Source organism: Hetaerina americana, unplaced genomic scaffold, assembly GCF_022747635.1.
Source record: "Hetaerina americana unplaced genomic scaffold, ioHetAmer1.1.p SCAF_11, whole genome shotgun sequence".
Lineage (NCBI taxonomy): Eukaryota > Metazoa > Arthropoda > Insecta > Odonata > Calopterygidae > Hetaerina > Hetaerina americana.
Window position 1 is genome coordinate 12,960,515 of NW_027286181.1, and position 22,689 is coordinate 12,983,203.

At 40.2% G+C, this 22,689-nt stretch overlaps 1 protein-coding gene across 1 annotated transcript in view; it reads left to right on the top strand.

The window, feature by feature from the left end:
* Positions 1 to 3,708: 3,708 nt before the first annotated feature.
* Positions 3,709 to 22,689, top strand: part of LOC139701085 (uncharacterized) — a 434,732-nt gene continuing 415,751 nt past the window's right edge. The window contains exons 1-2 of the mRNA XM_071599661.1: positions 3,709 to 3,735; positions 4,879 to 4,929. Coding sequence (XP_071455762.1) covers positions 3,709 to 3,735; positions 4,879 to 4,929 — 78 coding nt within the window. The remainder of the gene's footprint in view (positions 3,736 to 4,878; positions 4,930 to 22,689) is intronic.

A 22,689-nucleotide genomic window follows, 5' to 3' on the forward strand; every position in this document is an offset into this window, starting at 1 on the left:
AACATGGCGTTTTTCAGACACGGCATTCCGTATGTGCACACCATTCCTTATGCCTCCCATAAATACAGAATTAACCACTTCGCTTTTATTCTCACATTTGAATGTACAATAAAGAAAAATATGAATGAGTGAAGAGGAAATAAGTGTAACACGGTCGAATGGATACAGATATATGGTTAAGACGATTAATAATTACGTTTAGCACTTGAATTCCTCCATGCTTAAAAGCGCCAAATTTTTTAGGAATTAAATACGTCATTGTTAATATATGTAGTATCGATCAAGATTGTTGGACAAAATTACTCACGGTATCGATATGATAGGTTGAGCTGTAGATAAATAGATGCGTTAGGTCTAGCTGAAGACACATGATATGTAGTTGAACATTAAGCATGGGCAGTAACAATTGGGATGTCGAAATTTAGTAGAACGTTTAAGTGCCTAATAAACCATTTTGACTACAAAAGTGCCCAATTTAAGTCTATTGCTATACACCACGATATCAATTACTGTCTAATGCCATCAATTGACGCACGGGGCATAGCTGCTCGATAGTATCAATGTTTCTAAGGGGGAATTACGTCCACATTAATAGGGAGGTGTTTGTGAGGTGAGATGTTTTCCAAGGCTTCAGAAGAGTTTATTTTTCCTTCTAAGGTGCACACTCTATGGAGTGGGTCATCAGTGTATTCCAATCTCCATCCGTCCACGGGTCACGTCACGTCTGCCGCCGCTGGTCTTTTTTCTCGGGACGTTCTCTCTCTCTCTCTCGAGTGTCCTCCTGAACTCTCCGACGAAAACTTACGTCCCTTACCCGCCACGCCCCTCGGCGATCACCGGTTTAAGATCTACTCTCCTTCGCCGTCACCCCTTCCGATCCGTCCCGTAGTAATACGAGATCGTGCATCCATTTTTACATCCCTGGGATCGATCCTCGCATTGTCGCCAGGAAAAAAATCCCAAGAACACCCGCGGAAAGCGAAATCTGCCTGATAATGGGTGAAATACGTGGGGTAGAAAACCTGTTTAGTTACATTTTAATTGCATTTTCCGACGTCGCACATATCTCCTTCCTCCTTAAGCTCCCAATGCCAATATCGTCCAATTCTCTCCTTTTTTTCGATTTATCTCCCATCAGAATACTGTTTTATTCTGTTTTATGGGTGGTGACCTAGCATCCCCCGCCACACGCTCCGCGGCGATTTGCGGTGCATTATGTAGAAGTAGATGTAGAAGAATAATCTATCACCTCTATAAGAGTCTGATAGCAACCATTCAAATAAAATACGGAAGGAATGATACAAGCCAAAATTGGTGGGAAAAAGACATGGATACAACATCTCGCCAGATCTATTGCACGTGTATCTAGAAGTGCATTAAAAAAAGGACAATGATTGGACATGTAAAGAGGAATGGTGAAGGAATTAACACCCTCCGGTTTGCGGTCGATATCGTAGTAGTTGTAGAAACGTAAGAGGACCAGCAAGCCACTGTTAAATGCCGTGGATCAAACACTTTGGGAGAATTATGTATCAGCTAGAAGAAAACAAAAATCCGTTTATGTGGAAGATAGAGGCTGAAGACAGATATCATAATTCGAGGTGTGAAACTCGACCAAATGAAATCCTTCAATTTTGCTGTGTACTAGTATAACTTGGGATGGAAGAAGTTCGAATGACATCAAGCGAAGAATATTTTTTAGATGTGAAGGCGTTCATGAAGAAGAGGCAACTGCTATGCTCAAATAACCTAAGGTTGAAAGCAAGGAAGCAGTTCGCAAAAACGTTCGTATGGCGCATGTCACTCTTGGAATATCAGAAACCTGGAACGTCGGAAAAGGGGGAACAGTGAAGCAAAGACAAAGCCTTTGAAACTTGATGCTGGAGTGGAGGATGCTGAAGATCAAATGGACACGCGTGGAAAAAAAGAGGACCATATGGGTTAAAAAATATAGAAGAACTAGATGACTTGGACACCTCTTGAGGCACAGTGGATTAGTTAGGGGCATATAATGAAAAGGAAAATTATTAGAAGATCCAGTAAAAGAAAGAGGAGAGACCTACGGACAAATTAATAAGGACATGAAACAGAGAACCTTTTAGAGGGTAAGGGGATCAATATTGAGTAGTGAAGAATTGAGGGTTTTCAGAAAAATGAATATTAAATTGAAATTCTGTTGATCCAATGCCCTTGATCATATTGAATCTGCAGTTTTCCTAGTGATGATTGTAGATTAGCTGACCTTTCTGACCCTTACTTGATCATTCGCAAGTCTACAAGCAAAGAGACTATAAAAAAAGAAATATATTACCTGAGGCTAAGTGCATTGAAATGTTTCCCTATCTCTCCATTTTAGTCCCCACTCCCAACTGATCTCTCCTCCTGAATTTTCTCCCACCCTTCCCATTGTTCCCTTTTCGAGGGTATCTCCACTCACGTTTATTTCTTCGTAAGTTTCTTCCTGTCGTTGTCCCGTGGTCCTTTTTCCGGAGGAAACTTTAACATGTTTTTTTGTGTCCTTTTTGTTTGTAAAGGGTACGGTTCTCCTCTTTTCACGCGTGTGCTTCCTTTCTATCTCCCCTCCTTATTCCCTTTACGAGTTTTATCTCGAGGGTTGTCCCTAGTCCGTATTCTTGTCCCTTTGATTTATGCCATACACCCTTCCCCATCATTATGATGTATTCCTCCATCTCTCTCAGCCCTTTCTCCACTATGACGACAAAAATTTATGCTGTCGCGAACGTCTTCGGGTTTCTTTTTTTTACTTGTTCGTTATCTAAGGAATACTGATATTTCTTCCCCTCCTCCACCCTCACACAAACACTATCCATTGGTCCCCTTAAGGTTTCCTTGGGTTTTTTGTTAAAAGAAATATTTTAAAAGTAATATGTCTTCCTGTATTTTTTTTCTTCTTATAGGGGACATCTTCGAAATTTCTGTTTTTGTTTGTTTCCGTTCGTTTCCTTCATCGAGAAAATTTATCGGCATACTTCATTATTATCTTTTTTTATTCTTCTTATTTCGCTTATTTCGTTCCTACGGTCCGTAGACTGGCGTTTTTTGGGGAATTGGTATCGACTATTCTTGGGTTCTCTTACTCCTTAAACCCCTTTTCGTGTTATCAGCGAAGTTTTTACTTTTTTTGGGAAGGACATCTTGTTCCTCGTGTCCTCTGTCGATTTTTTTCTCCCAAATGTACGTAAATTATTGCTTTTGGACGTTATATATTTCCTGTCAAGTTTTTTTATTTAAGAAAAAACTGACAAGAAATATAGTTGTGTTTCTTAGCATTGATCTTAGTGTGTAGGTATATGAAATGTCGTTCCTTAAACACTCCATCTTGTTTCCCTTGAGTCCCATAAGGGTTTGTGCGGTATCAATGGATGGAAATGAAAAAAACTACAATCAAATCAGTAATAGGTTAACTTATTAATGTTATTAAATGAAAAGGATGTGGAAAATACCCTCCATGAAAGACGCGATCTTGATATTTTTTTTTATCTTGAAGCCATAGAACTTCGCATTGTTGCCATGAATACATCTGGGAGATGCTGCGAAGCAATTCAACGTAAGGGTTTTGTTCGGGAGAACAGCTGCAATTCACGAACAAAACGAATTGTTGGAAGAATCTATTGATTTGAAACGCATATGTTTTTAATATATTTTTTTCATTATTCGAACAACTCTGGACATGAATGGTAATTTGCAATGACAATTGGTATTCTACCGGTCAAGGTATGTTTTGGATGGACACAGGGTACACGAGGGTAAAACGATAATTCCCTTGCTTCTCCTAACAAAACAGCCTGTCATCCAACTTTAAAATAGCAGGTCAAAGTAGGTTTTGGATGGAAACAGGCCACAAGAGGGTACAGTGATAATATCCTTCCAACAAAACAGCCTGTCATCCAACTTTAAAATAGACACCTCTTCAATTCCGAATACTTCCTTTCTCCCTTCTCTTTATCCATCATTGATATCCCATTCCTACCCCTTTCTCTCTGACGTTCTCCCCTCAGAGGCACATCCTTCAAAATCGCATCACCAATCAAAACGCTCTGCATCTATATTTCCCCTACCTCCTTTGGACTCTTCCCAGCAATCCTCCCTCCTCCACCACCATGCCTAGCACTTCCTCGTTTCTTTTACTTTCTGCATTTTTGCCTTTTCCTCATTTTTGCCTTTTCCTCATTCGAAAAAGTCTTCAGTTGGCTAAAATAAATAAATCAAAATTTTTTATTGAACTTGAATTGAATTTTATTTCTCAGCTTTGCGAAAATACTGTACTCTCCCCTCTTACTTCCAACAGGCTGTTAATTTCACCTTTTACACCCTCCTTCAAAACTCTACAGATTTTTCTGTATTCTGTTTAAATACAATTATACCTGTATTTCAAAAACTTCCAATTCTACGCCTATACATGCTATCTAACTTCGATGACCATGTTTCCACACCGTACGAAACTGCTCTCTATAACTAAGTTCTGGCGAATCTTTTCTTAACATCCTTACTGAAAGTCCCCGTCATCAATTCCATCCTCATTGCGAAAGCTTCTTTGCCTAGTTCAATTATTTTTTGTCCCGACTAATTAGACTATTTTAGTATAAACCTCTCCTAAGATAAGTAAAATTATCCACCAAATCTAATTTATTTACTGCAATTTGAACGTTTAACTTAGCTCTCGCTATTATAGAGAGTCTTATCACCTTGTGGTTGCTAATATACTCTGAATAGACATATAGCTAAAATAGGTGTATAATATTGCCTTATTTATCGTTTTGTTATTGCAGTGAACCACGGGACGACTAATGGTAGACTAGAAAAGGCGTTCAGCAAGTATTCCAGTCGAGTCGACGGTAACTTAGCTTCCCTCTCCAGAAATATTTACACCGTGATCGTGCTGCGGAACCCAGTTTCCTTCTTAAAAAGGTAAGTGTCACCATCTGTAGCCACGCAGTTGGGTATTCTCATTTAGGAAATAAAATTTCCAATTTTTTAAAAAAATTCCAATTGTGAAATGTTCATTCTATTGGAATCCAATTTTTCTTGAGACAGTTTGGTGTAATTCGAGGTTTTTTTATATTGCTCCGAAACTTTTACTAGTAGTCGGATGATAATGGAAACTTATCCGTGTAATTTATTGTGCCGAAAAATGTATTTGGTGTATTCGCCGGTCTAGCAATAATGAATCGACTTGTGTGTGGAACACCGAGCCGAGGTATGGCCCAAAAAAATTGAGGATATGGTTCGTTATATTTTCTTGTGTTTTTTTTTAATAGCAAATCCTTTAAATAGGAATGGGTTTAGAGGGGCGATGGTATGTTTACGTTGTGCCTCGACGTAGCGGGGTTCAATCAAACGAATGAATGAAATTCGAACGCTGCTTGTGACGTTAGATTTTATTTCCAATGATTTCTCCTTCAAACTTTGAATTTTCTCTGCCAAAATTCTCTTTCATCGTGTGAGGGTGGTGGGAGAGGAGAGGGGACAGGAGGACTTCTCTATTGGTTATATCCATTAGTTTCGATTACGGGATTTTACTGATTAAAGATAAAAGAAGGTTTTCAATTCATTCATCCATGATATTTAATTTAACGATATTTCGCTCTTTTTCCCCATAATCTTTTGGATTGGAATTTTACCAGCTCTTTCATCTGGGTCCCTCCTCTTACTCTCCCCTCTCGCATATTTCCTTATTATTTTAGTAGTGCGAGTAATAAAAAGTTCTCATGCATGTTCCCATTTTTTTATTGGCTTTGAAAAAAAGCCTATACATTTTTTTATTCTCTCTCTCTCTCTCCCTCTATATATATATATATATATATATATATATATATATATATATATATATATATATATATATATATATATATTTCTATATATATATACCCATACATATACATAAAAATATATATGTATATATATATATATATATATATATATGTGTGTGTGTGTGTGTGTGTGTATGTATAATCTTCACCTGACCTCACTTCTGCGCCCGACCCCCAACTCCCACCCTCCACAACTTCTTTAAATCCCTTATCTCTCTCACCCTCCTCCAATATCTCCTCACCTTCTTTCAAATAATTCCCCCCCTCGTCCCCTCCTGCTTTTCACCTGGTCTTAAATAATTACGTTAATGACGGCGATTGTTATTCAGTCGCTATTCAGACCCTTCCGCTGCTTTGCGCCGTTCTAATTCGCCACCCAATCTTGGATGGCAGTCGTAAAGTCCTCTTCCCTTTCATACATTCCCACCACGATTATCTCTCTCCCTTCCTATCCCTACCCTCCTCTTCACTCCCTCTCCCTATGATGGTTCGAAATCCCCTCGACAGACGTTTGGAACTATTCCTTCTTCCCCCCTCTGAATAGCGAAACCAATTCAGTTGGTGATTGCTGCGACTACGCTCGCCTGAGTCTCGCGGCACTTTAAAATCCGCCCCCACTCAGACTAAATCCACTGCCGAACCCATCCACATCCCCTTCAAACCCTCCTCGTTCAACCCCCATCTCTCTAGCTCCCTCTATCCCGCTGGCGAATAGGATTGGCACGCATGGTAAGTCATGTGGTTGCCAATTACGACCCGGCCCCATCATCTCCAACACTCCACTCCCACTCCTTTCCCATTCCTATCGGTCAAAAACCTAGGAGGGGAAAAAAATTGACTGTGATAATAATGATCGCCCCTCATCCCCTTCACATCCACGTGGGAGCACGGCTTTGGAGAGATGGAGGGTGAGGGCTTTGGGACATAATAGGTGGCTAAACTCGTCTCAACGAGATCTCATTCTTTTTTTTTTCTTTTTCCCGAAAGTGCTCTTCAACAAAAGAAATTCCAAGGGATGCAGGAATAAAAATATAATAATAATAATAATGATACATTAAGGGGGATTTCCGTAATTTAACTTTTTTTGGGGAAAGGGTTGGATGGGCCAAGGACGAATATACCCTTTATCTTTTCTGAATCGTAATTTTAAAAAAATAAACAGCAAAAAGAGGATAGTATTTTTTTAAAGATTAAATTGCAATAGAACCATCGGTCTCTTAGGGAATCATGGAAAAATCTAAACTCGCATCTCATAAAATGTTTTAAAGTTACTGCAGTGTGCACCAGTGTCCGTAGTTTTTTTTAGCATCACGCTTTCTCCACGATTTTTCCCGTTCCAGAATCCTTAGACACGCCCATACTCATAATTCAGTAGTTGTTTTTCCGTTTCAGTTCACTTCCTCCCTCTTGACGTCTCAAGAAGGCAGCTGAGGAACGCAGAAATATCAACAATTTGGCTAATGTTCTCAATCCGCCTGGCCTCAACAACGTAATTTAATTTGACCCATTATCAAATTTCGCCTCTTCGGACAATGTCGGAAACATTATTGTAGTGATTACTCTCGTCCGCATCCACCCAACAAATCTAGCTCTCTCCCCTGTCATTGTAGTTTGCCGCCTTGTTTACCCCCACTCCTATCCTACCGTGCTAACAGAACGCTTTTTTTTGTGCTGACGAAGGGGTCTGCAAACGCCACCCTTATATCTATGTAATTTGGTACCTCCCACTCATCTCTGTCGCGATTCTCTTTTTCTCTCGTAGATTTCACTATATATTTTCATAGTTATGAGTCCGATCGTGCCCCCCGTTGTATTAGTTGGCTAAAAAAAGATGTAGTTTTTTTATGACTACTAAGGGAGAAATCTGAATTCTTTGGAGATTATTTTCTGATCTTCAACCTTTCTGATTTTCAACCCTTCTGATCTTCGAGGTCATTTCTTTGTTTGCCTTCCATAATCTTCCTCGTCTCTAGAGCAATACCGGCAATGATTCCCCCTCTCCCCACCCACACTTCACCCCTTCGAACCATTTTCCCTCTCCAAAGAGGAGGACAAAGGGAGGGAAAATATTTCCCATTCCTTATCATTCTCCTTCATTTCTTTAATAACGCGCTCATCTTAATTATCCTTCCATATTCCCCCTGCTGCTCCGCGAGTATTTTTTTCCTTTTGAATAGGTGGGGAAATAAAAGGCAAAATAGGACTTTCTAGATTTCCAGTCACCCTCATAGTCGGGGAATCGGAGGGAAGGGAGTAGTTGACTTTTTGGAACGGCATGAAGACAAGTCGAATGAAAGAAGAACTGAAGAAAGCAGCGATCATGCATGAAACATATAGGAACACCATTTGAAATGAAATTCGACATCCTTCACGACAATGAACCCACTACCTGCAAATCCGTGTTCTTCCTTCCTGCCTTTTTTCCGTCCCTACGTGCATGTCTACTCCTTCCTCGTTTGCATAACGTTCTCCCCTATATCGCAGTCTTCAACTTTATATATGTGTGTAATAATGGGACGGCACAATAGAACACAAATAGAATAGCAACATTTAAAAGGACACTCACACGGTAAATTGTTCGAGCTTTCGGCCCTCTCCGAGACCTTCTTCAAGCGAGACTCTCTCTATATATACAGGGTCACACCCAAAAGTGGTAGGACTGATTTTTTTTACAAGAATTTTATTGACGATATACTTACATCGACTTAATAATCTTCAAAGTACTTCCTTGAGCTGCTACACACTTAGTATAACGTTGCTCCCATTCCCTGTACGCACGCTGGAAATTTTCTTTGGGGATGCCGTCGATGACCCACGTCGAAGCCTCTTGAACGGCCTTTTGCCAGTCAAAACGTTCTCCCTTGAGCTGTCTTTTAATCAGTGGGAAGAAGAAGAAGTCCGGTGGCGCCAGATCGGGAGAATAGGGCGGGTGAGGCAACGTGGCAACGTCGTATTTGGCCAGGAGCTGTCTGACGACGAGCGCGCCATGGCAGAATTTTCGGCACCGTCTTGGTGCACACATTGCGCATGGCCAAATCCTGTGAAATAATGCGTTGGACGTTGGATGCAGACAGACCCAACTGGTCTGCAATTTCTTCGCTGGTTAAGCGTCGGTCTGTGTTCAGCAGTGTCCTCACTCTGTCCACATTCGTGTCGGTTCTTGCCGTCGACGGCCGTCCGGAGCGATGGTCGTCTTCAACGAGCTCCCTACCCTATTTAAACAACTTGTGCCACTCAAATACTGTGGAACGGCTTAAGGCAGTGTCCCCATAAGCCTGCTTGATCATATCGAGGGTCTCAGTTGCCGTCTTCCCGAGTTTCGCACAAAACTTCACGGAATAACGTTGCTCTAAATTCAGATTCATTTTGTTTTTCGACGCGGACAAAAAACTTGCTTCACTAAAAACGGTGTCCTCACTCAACGACAGCTCGCAGGCGACTGAGGTTGGTGTCGGTCTGTTGCTAAGAGCCCCCTCCACCTTAACCTGCCAGGCAGATCCCCCTTTACCGCTCCGTTCGCGCCAGAGAAAATCAGTCCTACCACTTTTGGGTGCGACCCTATATATATTCCTCCCCCTTGAGAAAGGTGGCTTGACCACTGAAAATGCGAAAATGTGGGAGTTTCTTTTCTTTTATGTGGTTCTGTGTTTCCATTTTTGTTTGCTAGTGCTATGGTGATACACATTATATATATATATATATATATATATATATATATATATATATGTATAATTTGTATATCATCTTTATTCAGGTAATTTAACGGGTAGGTTTTTTGGATGTACACAATGCCAAATAAATATTTTATTACTCCTAACAAAACACAAAATCCCGCATCTTACTCTACATCAGGTCCCTCTTCATCTCTGAGTACCTTCTTCCTCCTTCCTTCATCCCGTCCAACATCCCCATCCTGTTTCTTCCCTTTCCTCGTTTGCCTAACACTTTCCCCTCTATTACAGTCTTCAACATCCAACTGCCAATCCAAGATTGACATTATGGAGATATATATATATATATATATATATATATGTGTGTGTGTGTGTGTGTTTGTATATATATATGTATATATATACATATATAAAGGAAAATTTTTAGTGAACTCAAACTAGGCTTGAACATTAATTTCGCTAAAATTCTGGACCAGCCCATCATACTTCCAGGGGGGAAGTGGGTGGGTGAATTGCAGACCTTGTTTAACCCGTTGGAACCGGGTTGGCAGGTAGGCAAATTTACGAAGCCGTAAACTTCGTCTAAAAAGTCTCGTCTGAATGAGATCTAAATCTATTTCATTTCTTCCCTCTTGAGGTCTCTTGCATGTAGTTCGCCACTAAAATCGCAAGGGAATGTGACTTAGCCGTGCGTATTCTTAAGATAGGTAGGGGGGTGGGGGCGAAATAAAACGCGTGCATTTCCATCGGGGGAACTCGATCCTGGCTCGGGAAGTCAATTAACCGTTGTCTCACTCCTCGTTTGAACGGAGCCAATTAAAGGAATTTCCCGGGGAAGGAATTACTCTGGGCTGTGGGGAAGTACCCGAATGGAATCTTCCGTAGGGCCTGCCTCTTAACTCTTCCCACTAACCCTCCCTTTCCTCCTTCCTACCCCCCCCCCCCCTCAGCGAAAGAAGAGATACCCCTCGAGCGAATCCATTAAGTACACTTCAACCACCTCTACTGTAACCTCACCTCGCCTTTTACTTCTTCTCAGACCTCGTTTTATAATTAACTCGATTAAAAATCATTTTTTTCCCGTGTACTAATGTTAGGAATGTGTATTGCACTTCCTTCTCGGTGGCAGCGAATTAAGCGTTGAGATATGAATTTCAATTTGTCCAGCGGATTTCAAGATCTTGTGACACTTTGTTCTGGAGCAAAGACAAGTTTTCGCGAAAGAGAACGAATCTTTTACGAAAATTGTATTTTCTGACGTCTTTCACAGTCCTGACTGTCGGTTAGGCTGAACTTATGGAGTACAGAAACAACGAAATAGTTCACCGGATTATTGTGTGAATGATAGAGGGTAGCATTTTTAAATAATGTGCTTATATGCGGTTTAAATCTTCCTATTTCCATCCTTCCACCTTCATGGTTTGGATCGTTCATCGCTTTTTACGTCATGGCCAAGCGGATTGTTAGTTTTTGGTGCAGAGTACATATGTATCTACGAGATAAATTTATATGTATATATATATATATGTATATATATATATATATATATATATATATATATATATATATATATATTACACAAAAAGGACAAACACAGGAGAGGTAGGGAAGGCGGAATCAAGCAGATCGCGAGAGTAAAAATATTTTTCACTCTCGTGCACTGCTTGATTCCGCCTTCCCCACCTCTCCTGTGTTTGTCCTTTATGTGTGTTCCTATCCCTTTTCCTTATATCTGTTTCGATATAAATGAGTGTTTGTTCACCGTTTGGCGGGATTTCGTGTTTGAATGTGTATATATATATATATATATATATATATATATATATATATATATATATATATATATATATAAACTAAACTATTCACTCACCCCTGCGATCAAGAAAATGTTTTCGCACCACGAAAAGATTTTTCTTCCTTCCCAACCCACCGACTTCCCGTGCAGGACATCCACTCGATCCGATCCACTAGGGATCCGGTTTGAAACAGCGGATTCGCGGTTTCGGGTGAATCAATCCCCCGTACTCCGTCCCCCCTTGATCGTTTGGGAAAAGCGTTTGAGCTTAATGCGTAGTCACCGCTTTCGGACGAGGAGGATCTCGTATTCCCCCTCACCCACCGCCTATTATACCGCATCCATTGAAAAAAAATTAATTGAAAAAGTTTATAAGGGAAGGAAAGCTTTTTGCTTGGAGATTCATCTTTAGTATTGTTAAGAAAATAGCGTGTTTTAGTGTGGCGTGCTAAAATCTTGGGTGATAATTTGAAGTTTTCGGTGATCATTTTCTTTACTAAACCGTTCAATACCTTAATCGGTACGCTAACGTTAAGAGGGTATTAGCGCTTCGAAAAAAACAATGATTTTTTGCTTTGGTTTTCCTAAAATCTATACGTTACAATAACTGATTCCCTAGGTCTTCTTCCTCCCTTAATATTATCCAAAATGTCTATTCTTTTCCTCCTTCATTTACAGCATTCCCGCGCCCATTATCTTCCCCTAACCTAACCCTTCTACCTTCTTCGAGTCCATCTTATTTGTGACAGTTGGTTTTGGTCAATATACGAGTATAATGTCTGTCCCTTGGCCTATGACATTTCATGATTGCTCAATGTTTATTCCCCTGTTTTCTATCCAACCAACCTCTGACATTAGGTGAATTACCTCCCGGGCGTCATCTCTGGGTCAAATTATCGGGGTATTTCAGATCATGAAACTTGCAGGGATGTGTCCTTATTTTGTTTTTCTTAGTTGCCGTTGTGGTCTGCCGATCCACCAGGCGCATATAAAGCCCATAAATTAATTTATGCTCAATTGGAATTTTGTTTCCCCTTGGAATCAGGGCTTTTCCACCAGCCCAATTATTCTGTGGTCGTCTGTTATGAGTGTTTATGTACCGTTTAAGTAAATTTATATATATACATATATAACCATGTATATAAATATATATATATATATATATATATATATATATATATATATATATATATATAGATATATAATACACACAAATATCGATATAAGTATGTTAGGGCACTTTGATTGGCAATGAGATGTTGAAGACTATTGATAAAGGGGAGGATTTTAGGCAAGCGAGAAATGGGTAGGAATAGGATAGGGATGTTGGACGGAATGAAAACAGGAAGGGAGTACAAGGGTACTCATATTTGGATTTACAGAGGGGCTTATTGTATTCTCGGATGTCAGATTGTAATTTGCTTGCAGAGGCAAGGGAATCGTTGCTGTGCCGTTTCGTAGCCTGTGTCCATCGAAAACCTATAATTCCATCTAAACCGATAATTTACTGATAACAATAAATAAATAAATTTAAGTATATATATATATACATACATATACATGTATATATATGTGTGTATGTATGTATATATATATATATATATATATATATATATATATATATATATATATATATATATATACATACACACACACACGCACACACACTTATGTCCGCACATTATTATATTATGGACCATACATGTATTTATCATGGATGGTCTTCATAACGAAGAATGCAGCGGCAAAATCCCATCACCGCTAAGGTAGGATTTGGAGAACCAGTGGGAGGAAGGGGAGGGGGATTGGCTGGTAGGGATAATATTACCATCCTCCTTTCCTTGGGAATATGAAGGCAGGGTGCACATATTTCCTAAAAATCCCCATCCCCATTCCTGCCGAGTATGACTGCCATCTTTTACTCCTACTACCCTCATTTCATTCTCTTCCACCCCAACTCCCTCTTCACCTCCATCCCCTCGTGTGTCTATTTTTGTTATCACCCCTGCGGAATCCTATCAGTCCTACCTACTTAACGGGCTCGAAATGAGTGGAAAAAATATTTACGTAAAAAATAATCCTCCACTTCTGGATCGCGGGGGGGGGGAATTTTTTTGGTGGAAAAAAAACGTTTGATTTCCCCCTCGACCCGCCTCTCCCCCCTCCCGGCCCAAAACCCTTCTCGATCCCTACCGAATGGAAAAAAAGGGGAATCCCCGCTGTAAATCAACGGGAGTTAATGTCGGCACCCTTGAGAGGATTTTTGTTTTCTCTCTCCCTCCCTCTTTCATCTCTCTTCACCCTCTTCGAATTTACGTTTCCTTTGTCCCGTGAGTGGACGGAAGAGAATTGGTTTTTTTTCCTCTTTCTCTCAACTCCTCTTTTGTTATTAAAATCGTTTCTCGACATGTTGCCTTGAAAGGGAAGAGGCTGTGCTTGGGGTTTTTTTTTCTCTTTGGCGAAAATAGTTTCCAAAGGGTTGGTGGAGGGTATAATTAGGTTCCCATGGTTTTTTTTTTTAATTTTTAGGGGTTTTGGGGGGTAAGTTTTTTTACGCACGGCAGAGAAAAAGAGAAGACGAAGTGGGTGGTGTGGTGAGTTGGGTGTGGCGTCGGGTTAAGAGATTGGCGATTTTAAAGGGCTTTGAACGGGGGGTTGAATTGGTACATGGGCTTCGAAATCGGCGGTTTGGACTGTAGAATAGGGAGGGAGAGATGGAGGGAGGGAGGGTGGGATAGAATGGGGAGTTTTGGCGGAGAGGAATAGGTGTAGGCTCGGTGAGGATTGGATAGGAGCGGTGCGAGAGGTAATGTATGGATCGGGAGCTTGCGTCCGAAGGTGTGTGTGGTGTGAAATGGGTTGAGTGTGCGTCGGGGGTGGGAGGAATAGGGAGGGGGAGGGAGTGTTTAAACGGGGGTGGAGGGATGGCTTGGAGGTGGGCAGACGGGGACTGATAAGGGTTCGACCGAATTGGATTGGATCCATAACTCAGGAGAGAGAGAGAGAGAGAGAGAGAGAGAGAGAGGAACCCATGAAGGAAGGACTAAAGGGTGGGACATGGCCTTTCGAGGTCCAGTGCCCATCCCTTCCAACCCCCTCACCCCCTCCTCCTTTCCCTAGCCCCCCACTCCTGCGTCTATCCCGACGTCACTTCCGGTGGCTCCATCGTCCCTTAAGTTTCTCCTCCCACTTGCCCCGTAAACGCACGCTCCCGTCTCTCTTAACCCTTCTCTCGCTTCGTATGTTTTTTTCCACTTTCTTATCCTTATTCATTCCTAGGGATCGCGGGGTCGAGTTCTGGAAGGTGCCCTGGGTCTTTCCATGGGTGTGTATTTTTAAAGTACAGCCGTTTTTTTTGTTAAACTCACCTCCCCAACACCCAGAAGGATAAAAAAAATCTGGTTTTCCAGGGACGATTTCACGGTTCGAGTTACCTGCTGGGTGATAAATTTTTTCTGTTTTGAATGCCGGCGCAATTCGGTTACCGAATCATTTCTGTCAATTTGTGCTGGATGGAGCCAAGCAGTTGGCATAATTTCTTTGTTTCCAAACAAACAGAATGATTCCCACGTCTCGTTTCATTAAAAAAAACTCGCGTCTACTCCGATTTATTTATTGCGAACAAGCGGTGTTCTTTAATAGTTCGCTTCATCTGCGTGGTAGAGCCATTGAGATTGCTGTGGATATTGGCGAACACTATCGTCCTCAAGAGCTGTTGCCAAGGAAGCTGTAAGAGCTGAATCGAGGGTCGCGGATGACATAGCAGAAGGGTGCGACAAATCGATTATGGAAATATAACGTGATCGTCCCATAGAGGTCGGGGAGAACCTTGAACGTAAACCGAGGTTGGCGCTGACAGCGCTGCTGAACGAGTCGTAGTAAAACCGAACTGAAAAAGTGGTGATGAAGTGGTCCAGGTGGTCGAAAATGGCATGTTGTTTTTATATTTGGAAGATGAGAAAGAAGCGTCAGGTTACTTATTACAACTCCAATTTACTTAGCATGTTGTTTTTATATTTTTATGTTTGGAAGATGAGAAAGAATCGCCTGGTTACAACTCCTATTTACTTAATTTTATATATTTCACCTATGGAATAAATTAATATTCACACGAAAAACTAATGTCTCTGATTTATTCAAGAGGCCAAAATACTTTTGGTAATCCCTTAGGGGGAAATTATGACGGTAGATATTTGGTCTTTATTAGGGTGGAAATCTCGGTCAGTTTTTTCATGTTACGTAGAGGCAGGTCGCGACAGGTATGTTTGCCCACAGCAACTCACTTCATTTATAAAAGGGAGAAAATAAAAAAAAGGCGATAAATCTAAAATCCAATATGTCACATTTCAGGAACGGCTCTTTTCTCTCTCTTGGTTATTAGTTCAATATTACTGAATATAGGAGTCATTACTATTGGTATATTACCTTATTCTCCAGTGCACTCCGCACACAACAACGCTATGCATAACAATGAGTTCAAGAAAGTGGAAAGATTTCACATTGTTGGATCTAGCTTGCGAAACAGTGGATTTGGAATTGGCTATTATTGGGTTCGCAAAACCTTATTGATTGGGCCGCCGCAGTTCTTCCCTATTTCATCCATGACAACAAATCCAAATTTAATAGCATTCCCAGAAGAACACAAAACTCCAATATGGCGTGTTTCAGGAATGGAATTTCCTGACATCCATATTCCTGCTTATTCGTGTCTGTAAGACTAATACGGGCAGCTATTTCCTCTTAGCTTGCCTTAGGTTAGGGATCCCATTAACAAGATGGTTGGCATATTGCAGTCATTGCTGAGGTGGTAACATCACCCTTTTTTTACATTTTTTGAATCAGGATCAATTATCAAATAGAAAGAGGGCTTTGAAGTAACTCAAGGAAAAGGAAGTCCGAGATAAATATTATTTCTAAGTTGAAGAACTGGTCAGCTTCCTTGGAATTGTTTATGACGAATATTTCAAAGCAATAAGAGCTTTAAAAGAAGGAAAACCTTAGCTAAAGAATGGTTTTTTAAAGAGGAAATAATTATGATATTATGAGTGGGTTTAGAGAGTACAGGTTTTTGTAGTGCTAAGGTTTATCAAAAACCTACCCTAGTCCGTTAGAATACTGCTTATTATCAGTCTTATTTTTTTAAACATATATTATATGTGGCATGTTGGCAGGGGTGAATGAAGGGAGGAAGTACGAAGGTGTATCGTGAACTTTTAATTATTACCAAAAAATTATCAAGATATAACCTATGTACTGCAATAGAAACAATTAAAATTATATATATTATATATTAAAATTATATATATATATATAGTAGCCAGCGGTAGTCCAGTGGGTAGAGCGTTGGACTACTGACCGGAGGGGCCCGGGTTCGATTCCCGGGTAAGGCACTCTGGGCACCTGCAGCTCCACTCAACTACCCTCCACCCTATGTAATTTTTCGGGTACCAGATCCTCCTGGGAAACCATAACCGGTACAGGGAAAGGAACTGGCCCCTACCCTGATGTGTGAATTTTCACACGCCGTATAGGGCTTCGTACTGGGTGAACTCTACCATCACCTCCCCAACCACCCTTCGGGTTGATTACTGTGTTTATGGTTTTTTTATATTATTCTCAAGACTTGCTCTGCATAGTCACCATCCAGAATCATTCATTTCTCCTAGCGTCGAAAATCATTCTTCCATCTTGAGAATGTCGTCATGTTTGTTGTCAAATCTCCAACCCCGCAATGATTTTGTTAGTTGTGGGTTTAAGAAAAAGTCGTTTGGGGAGGGATAGGGAGAATGGGAATATTTCAAAGTTTTATCGCTTTCTTTGATGATGGCGCCGTGGTCGCAATTTCAGGTCGTACCGTGTTAGCTTCTGAAAAGGGGGTGGAAGCCAACTCTTTATTGCGGCAGTGTTAAGTTTCTTTTTACCCTCATTCTGAAAAGGAGTCGGTAGTCGTGGAAACCAGCCTGCTGTCACCTTTGGCGTGTGCAATTCTTCGTAAATAATTGCCACACATTGATTTAAATAATATCAGTCTCCTTCATGATCCCTTCAATGAGGATGAAGTCCTCCACTTTCTTCACCTTGGCAGCATCGTCGGTGAGTGACGGTCTTCCACTTCTTGTATCGTCTGTGAGGGACATGTGGCCAGTTTTTAAATTCCTTTTACATCTCAAAACTGTGTCATACGACTGGCTATCATTTACATGAACAACCATCATTTCATCGTGGATTTTCCAGGCACTGTTAAGCTTTCTAATGAAGGAACTTAATTGCATTGCGAACCTCTTATCTTCTCCATACTGCGAGCCACTTCAATCTACGGCTTCCTGAGACAAGAGAAATCAGCATCAATAGCCATAATTTACAATATTATCTCGCTTAAGGATTAACTATTATGTAGAATAAATATGATCCAGATATCTTCGTTGGTATTTTAGTAATAATTACTTAAAATCAATGCTTCCACGAATGCGGAATCGAAAAAGGATTTTATTGTAGTGTGTGACAATAAGGATGTTTGCCATTGTTTTGAGCGTGGCTTAGGGAAGTGTGACAATGCTTAATTCTTGGTTTCAATGGAAACAATTTGGCCCTAAGAATACTGTTAATTGGATAATATTTACAATAATATGGGATCATGTACATTTTCAGTGAAGGTATATTTCATTTCTTCATCGCTCTCGGTTGAATCCATCACCGTATCTTAACTTAAGGGTTTTTCGGTTTTAAGCTTTTGAGAAACACAAAGCAACGCTCCCGCGTGGAAATTCTCCTCCTCGTTCCAGGAACGGAATGAGGCCCTGGGAGCGGATTGGCTTGGAGAGTTATGTGCCAGGGTGCGATGCGAGGTCATCACACACCCCCACCCTCTCCTTACTCACCCACCCTGCGACTCCCACTCCGCCCCCCCCGTTTTATGATTCGATGAAATTTGTCTTCCGAGCTCTCCGCTGTTTTTGCTAGGGACACAAACTCACATGCTTCTTCCAAAGTTACGGAAGTGGCCCTGCATTTTCTGTGAGCGCCCGCCAAAGAATCACGTTTTATTGCCCCTGGCACCACTCCTTTTTCGTGAAGAATTGACTGAATTTCGCCAAACATTAGTTTCTCGAGGTTATTGGGTCGGATTGCCGCAAAATGAACGCATTAAGACTTAGAGCTCCATCTCGTGTCTCACTAACGAAGTAATTTTGCAAAGGTTTTCGTTAACACTCGAAATGAAATGGAAAAAAATAATACTTTTACGCTCATTCAACTCGGTGTTCGTTGTTGCCTTTTCGTTTCGTAGAGTACAATTGGACCCGGATGTATCATGGCGGCCAGTAATATCGTACGAGCCTGTAGTGGCTGCAATAATTCCTTGAATCTAGGCGAAAAGTTTATTACTTGTGAACTCTGTCCACTTCTTTTTCATTATAAATGCTCCGGCTTAGACGAGATAGCATGTAAAGCGCTAGCAAGCTGCCGGGATATTTTCTGGAGATGTTTTTCATGCCGTACTAACAAGTTCTCGATCGCTAAGATAGCGGCCGACCTAGAAGCTATCAAGCACGACGTAAACAACCTTAAAAGTGTCCGTGAATTGACTCAGGACAAACAGAAGGAAAACCCTTTGTTCGCAAATGTTGTGAAAGCAGCTGTGGAACCAGTTCAACCAAAAATTCTTACTCCCAAGTACGAGAAACCAGTCACGCGTCAATCTAAGACTGCGATCTCTAAAGAAAGAGCCCCAGAGCAAATATGTACCGTTTCCGAGAAATGTGATACATTCACTACTGCCACTTTGAGCAAATCTGCCCAAAGTGCCCGCAATGTCGAATTGTGTGACTCCCCTGAACCTGAATCTGTTATGACTCTTAAACCTCGTCATCCCCTTAATGCATCTGATGATGGATTCATCCCTGCGACCAATAAACGAAGACGCCGTACTCCTCTGGCGATAGGATCGTCGGAGAAGATGTGCTCCCTCGCAGGTATTCCACGACGATCGCATCTTCATGTATGGAATCTCAACTCCAGCACAACTGTGGAAGCTATTCAGGAATATGTTCGAGAGGAAATTCCTGATCTGGATACTTCATCGGTCATGGAAGTTGTCAAGCTCGAAGTGACCCGCGGCAACCATGCCTCCTTCCGCATTTCAGTGAATAGTGAGCTACGGGAAACCCTCATAAAGCCTTCATTTTGGCCCAAATATGTGCACGTCGGAAATTATTCTTTTTGGAAGACACGCCCGACAACATCGACAGGGTAGCGAAGTACCTCAAGGTCCTTCACATTAACATTCAATGTCTTAGTAACAAGTTGCTGGATCTTGAGGTCCTGATGAGTGAATATAAACCTCATGTCCTTTGTATTAATGAACACTGGTTGAAATTAAGTGATTTGAAATTTTTAAATCTACCTGGATATTCCATCGCCGATGTATTTTGCCGTTCAAAGCATAGAAATGGAGGTGTATTGGTTCTAGTTTCACAGTGTGTGCGCCTTTTCCCGACCTGTTTCTCACAGGATTTTCTCAATGAAGAGTTGTCCTTCGAGTCCTGTGTCGTGGGTCTCAGTGTAAATAATGTCGCATATCATTTATTATCTATCTATCGTTCTCCCTCGAGTGATTTTAGTGTTTTTCTTAACAAACTTGCTAAACTATTAGAGCTAATTCATGATGCTATACCAAAACCTAATTTAATTATAACTGGGGACTTTAATTGTGATTTCGCAAGTAATTCCAAAGCCAAACAGGAATTCTTAGATATCCTCACCTCTTTCAACATTTGTGTTACTAATACCGAACCCACTAGGGTAAACGGCCTTTCCTCTACTATTATAGATAATATCTTAACAAACATTGATTTGGGAAAAGTAAATACTGAAGTAATCAAATCCCACATATCAGATCACTATCCTCTTCTATGCAAGATTTTAATTTCTTCTCCTAGTCACTGCAAAAAAATTTATAAAAGGCAGTTTACAGAGCAAAACTTTATTATCTTCAATTATATGTTGAAGTCCCATGATTGGTCTGATTTATACCAACTCAGATCCTACAATGACTCATTTGAGTATTTTTATTCTTCATATCAATATTACTTTCACATTTGTTTTCCATTGGTCTCCCACAAAACTAGAAACTTGTCCTTAAATACTAGAAACCATTGGGTCACCGATGAAATACGATGCCTCTCGAAAAAAATGAAGGAGTTAGCTATCTCTTATAAAAATAAATGTAACTCGATAGACTGCTTGGAGTATAGAACACTGAAAAAAACGTACCGTCAAAAGTTACAACTGGCTAAAAAAACATTTAACAACTGTAGAATTCTCAATGCCGATAACAAATCTAAAGAAATTTGCAAGATTATAAAGGAAGCTAAGTGTTCTATCAATAATCATCATGATTTCAAATTACAGGACTCCACCGGTAATGTTATTTCTGATTACTCTCAAATGGCATCCAACTTAAATGACTTCTACTTGTCCCACCAGACTACTACAAATACTCCAATTCCTGTTAATTATCCTCTAATCCCAAGCCTGTCTAATTCATTGTACCTGCTTCCTTGTACTGAACTGGAACTGATGAACATCATTAAAAACTTCCCTAACAAAAGTAGTCCTGGTACAGATGGTATCCCAGGGATTGTGATAAAAAAATCAATTAATTCTATCAAGGAACAGATACTCTTCCTAATTAATAAATCCCTACAACTTGGTGTTTTTCCTGATGCCATTAAAATTGCCAAAGTTGTACCACTTTATAAAGGGAAAGGTAGTGAGCAGGATATGAATTCTTACCGTCCAATATCTTTATTAAACCAGATAGGGAAACTATTTGAAAAGGTCTTCCATAATCGACTTACATCATTTCTTGAATCTTTTAATCTCTTGTCTGGCTCACAGAATGGTTTTAGGAAATGCAGATCTACATCTACAGCCACCTATCACCTCGTAAACCTAATACTTTCAAATCTTGATAATAGAATTGAAACCTTGGGACTATTCTTCGATTTTTCCAAGGCTTTTGACCTAGTTAATCATCAGTTACTCTTGTCCAAATTAGGACACTATGGCATCAGAGGTATCCCTTATAACTGGATCAAATCTTACCTCAGCGCAAGGCACCAACAGGTTATTTTGTTAAAGAACGGTACTAATTTTACTTCTCCTAGTAAAGAAGTTACATTAGGTGTACCCCAAGGCTCAGTCTTGGACCCTATCCTATTTTTACTTTACATTAATGACTTACCAAAAGTTCTGCAGTCAGTTCCAGGAGCCGAGCCAATTTTACTATATATGCTGATGACACTAACGTAATTGTATCAGCACCATCGTTAAACAACTTGACCTTGACAGCAGCTAGAGTTTCCGAACTTCTTTGTGAATGGTGTTCACAAAATTCTCTGAAACTCAACCCTGACAAGTCTGGACTCATATACTTCTCTAATAAAAATAAAGCCCCTGCTTCATTGGCCATTGACCTAGGGGGAACGTGTGTACCCCAAATTTCTAGATCCAAGTTTTTGGGAGTTGTTATAAATAAAAATGTATCATGGGATGAACACATATGCAATCTTCGTAGCAGGTTAAATTCCATTTGCTTTCTTATTAGAAGTATTAGGAAATCTGTAAGCCTTGATATCTTACTTTCAATTTATTACGGAGAATTTTATTCTTTAATTATCTATAGTATTCTGTTCTGGGGTTCTTCCCCTCATTCTGATTCAATTTTTAAAGCTCAAAAATGTTTAATACGATTAATATGCAATGCTCCCTACAATGCACCTTGTCTTTCCTTCTTCAAAAGGTTAAATATTCTGACTGTTCCATGTATTTACATTTATGTCGTATGCATTTTCGCTAAAAGTAATATATCCAATTATATGACAAATGACAACGTTCATTGTCACCAAACCAGAGCCTGCAGAGACCTGCATCAAACTTATTGCAGGACTTTAAATACATCCCTGGGGCCTAAATCAATGGGCCTCCTTGCACTGAACAGGCTCCCTTACGATTTTAAGTACGTAAAGGATCCAGTCCTGTTCAAAAAGAAATTAATATCATTTTTAAGGAAAGAACAGTTTTATTCTGTAATGGAATTCATGGAGAAAAAATAACCATACTGAATATGGAATATATTTAATGCAAAAAATTATTATTATGTCATGCTTTTCTGAATTTCATCATTGCTTAACATCTATATGTACATATGACGTGTCCTATACACTTATCTGATGTATCTATTACACTGTGTCAGTGTCTTCTGGGCAAATAAAGATTATTATTATTATTATTATTATTATTATTATTATTTCGTCACTCCGTAGGAATGAAGCAAGGATTGAGGATGTTTGCAAGGAAAATTAAAACCGTGTTCATTCAGTGTGTTTATAAT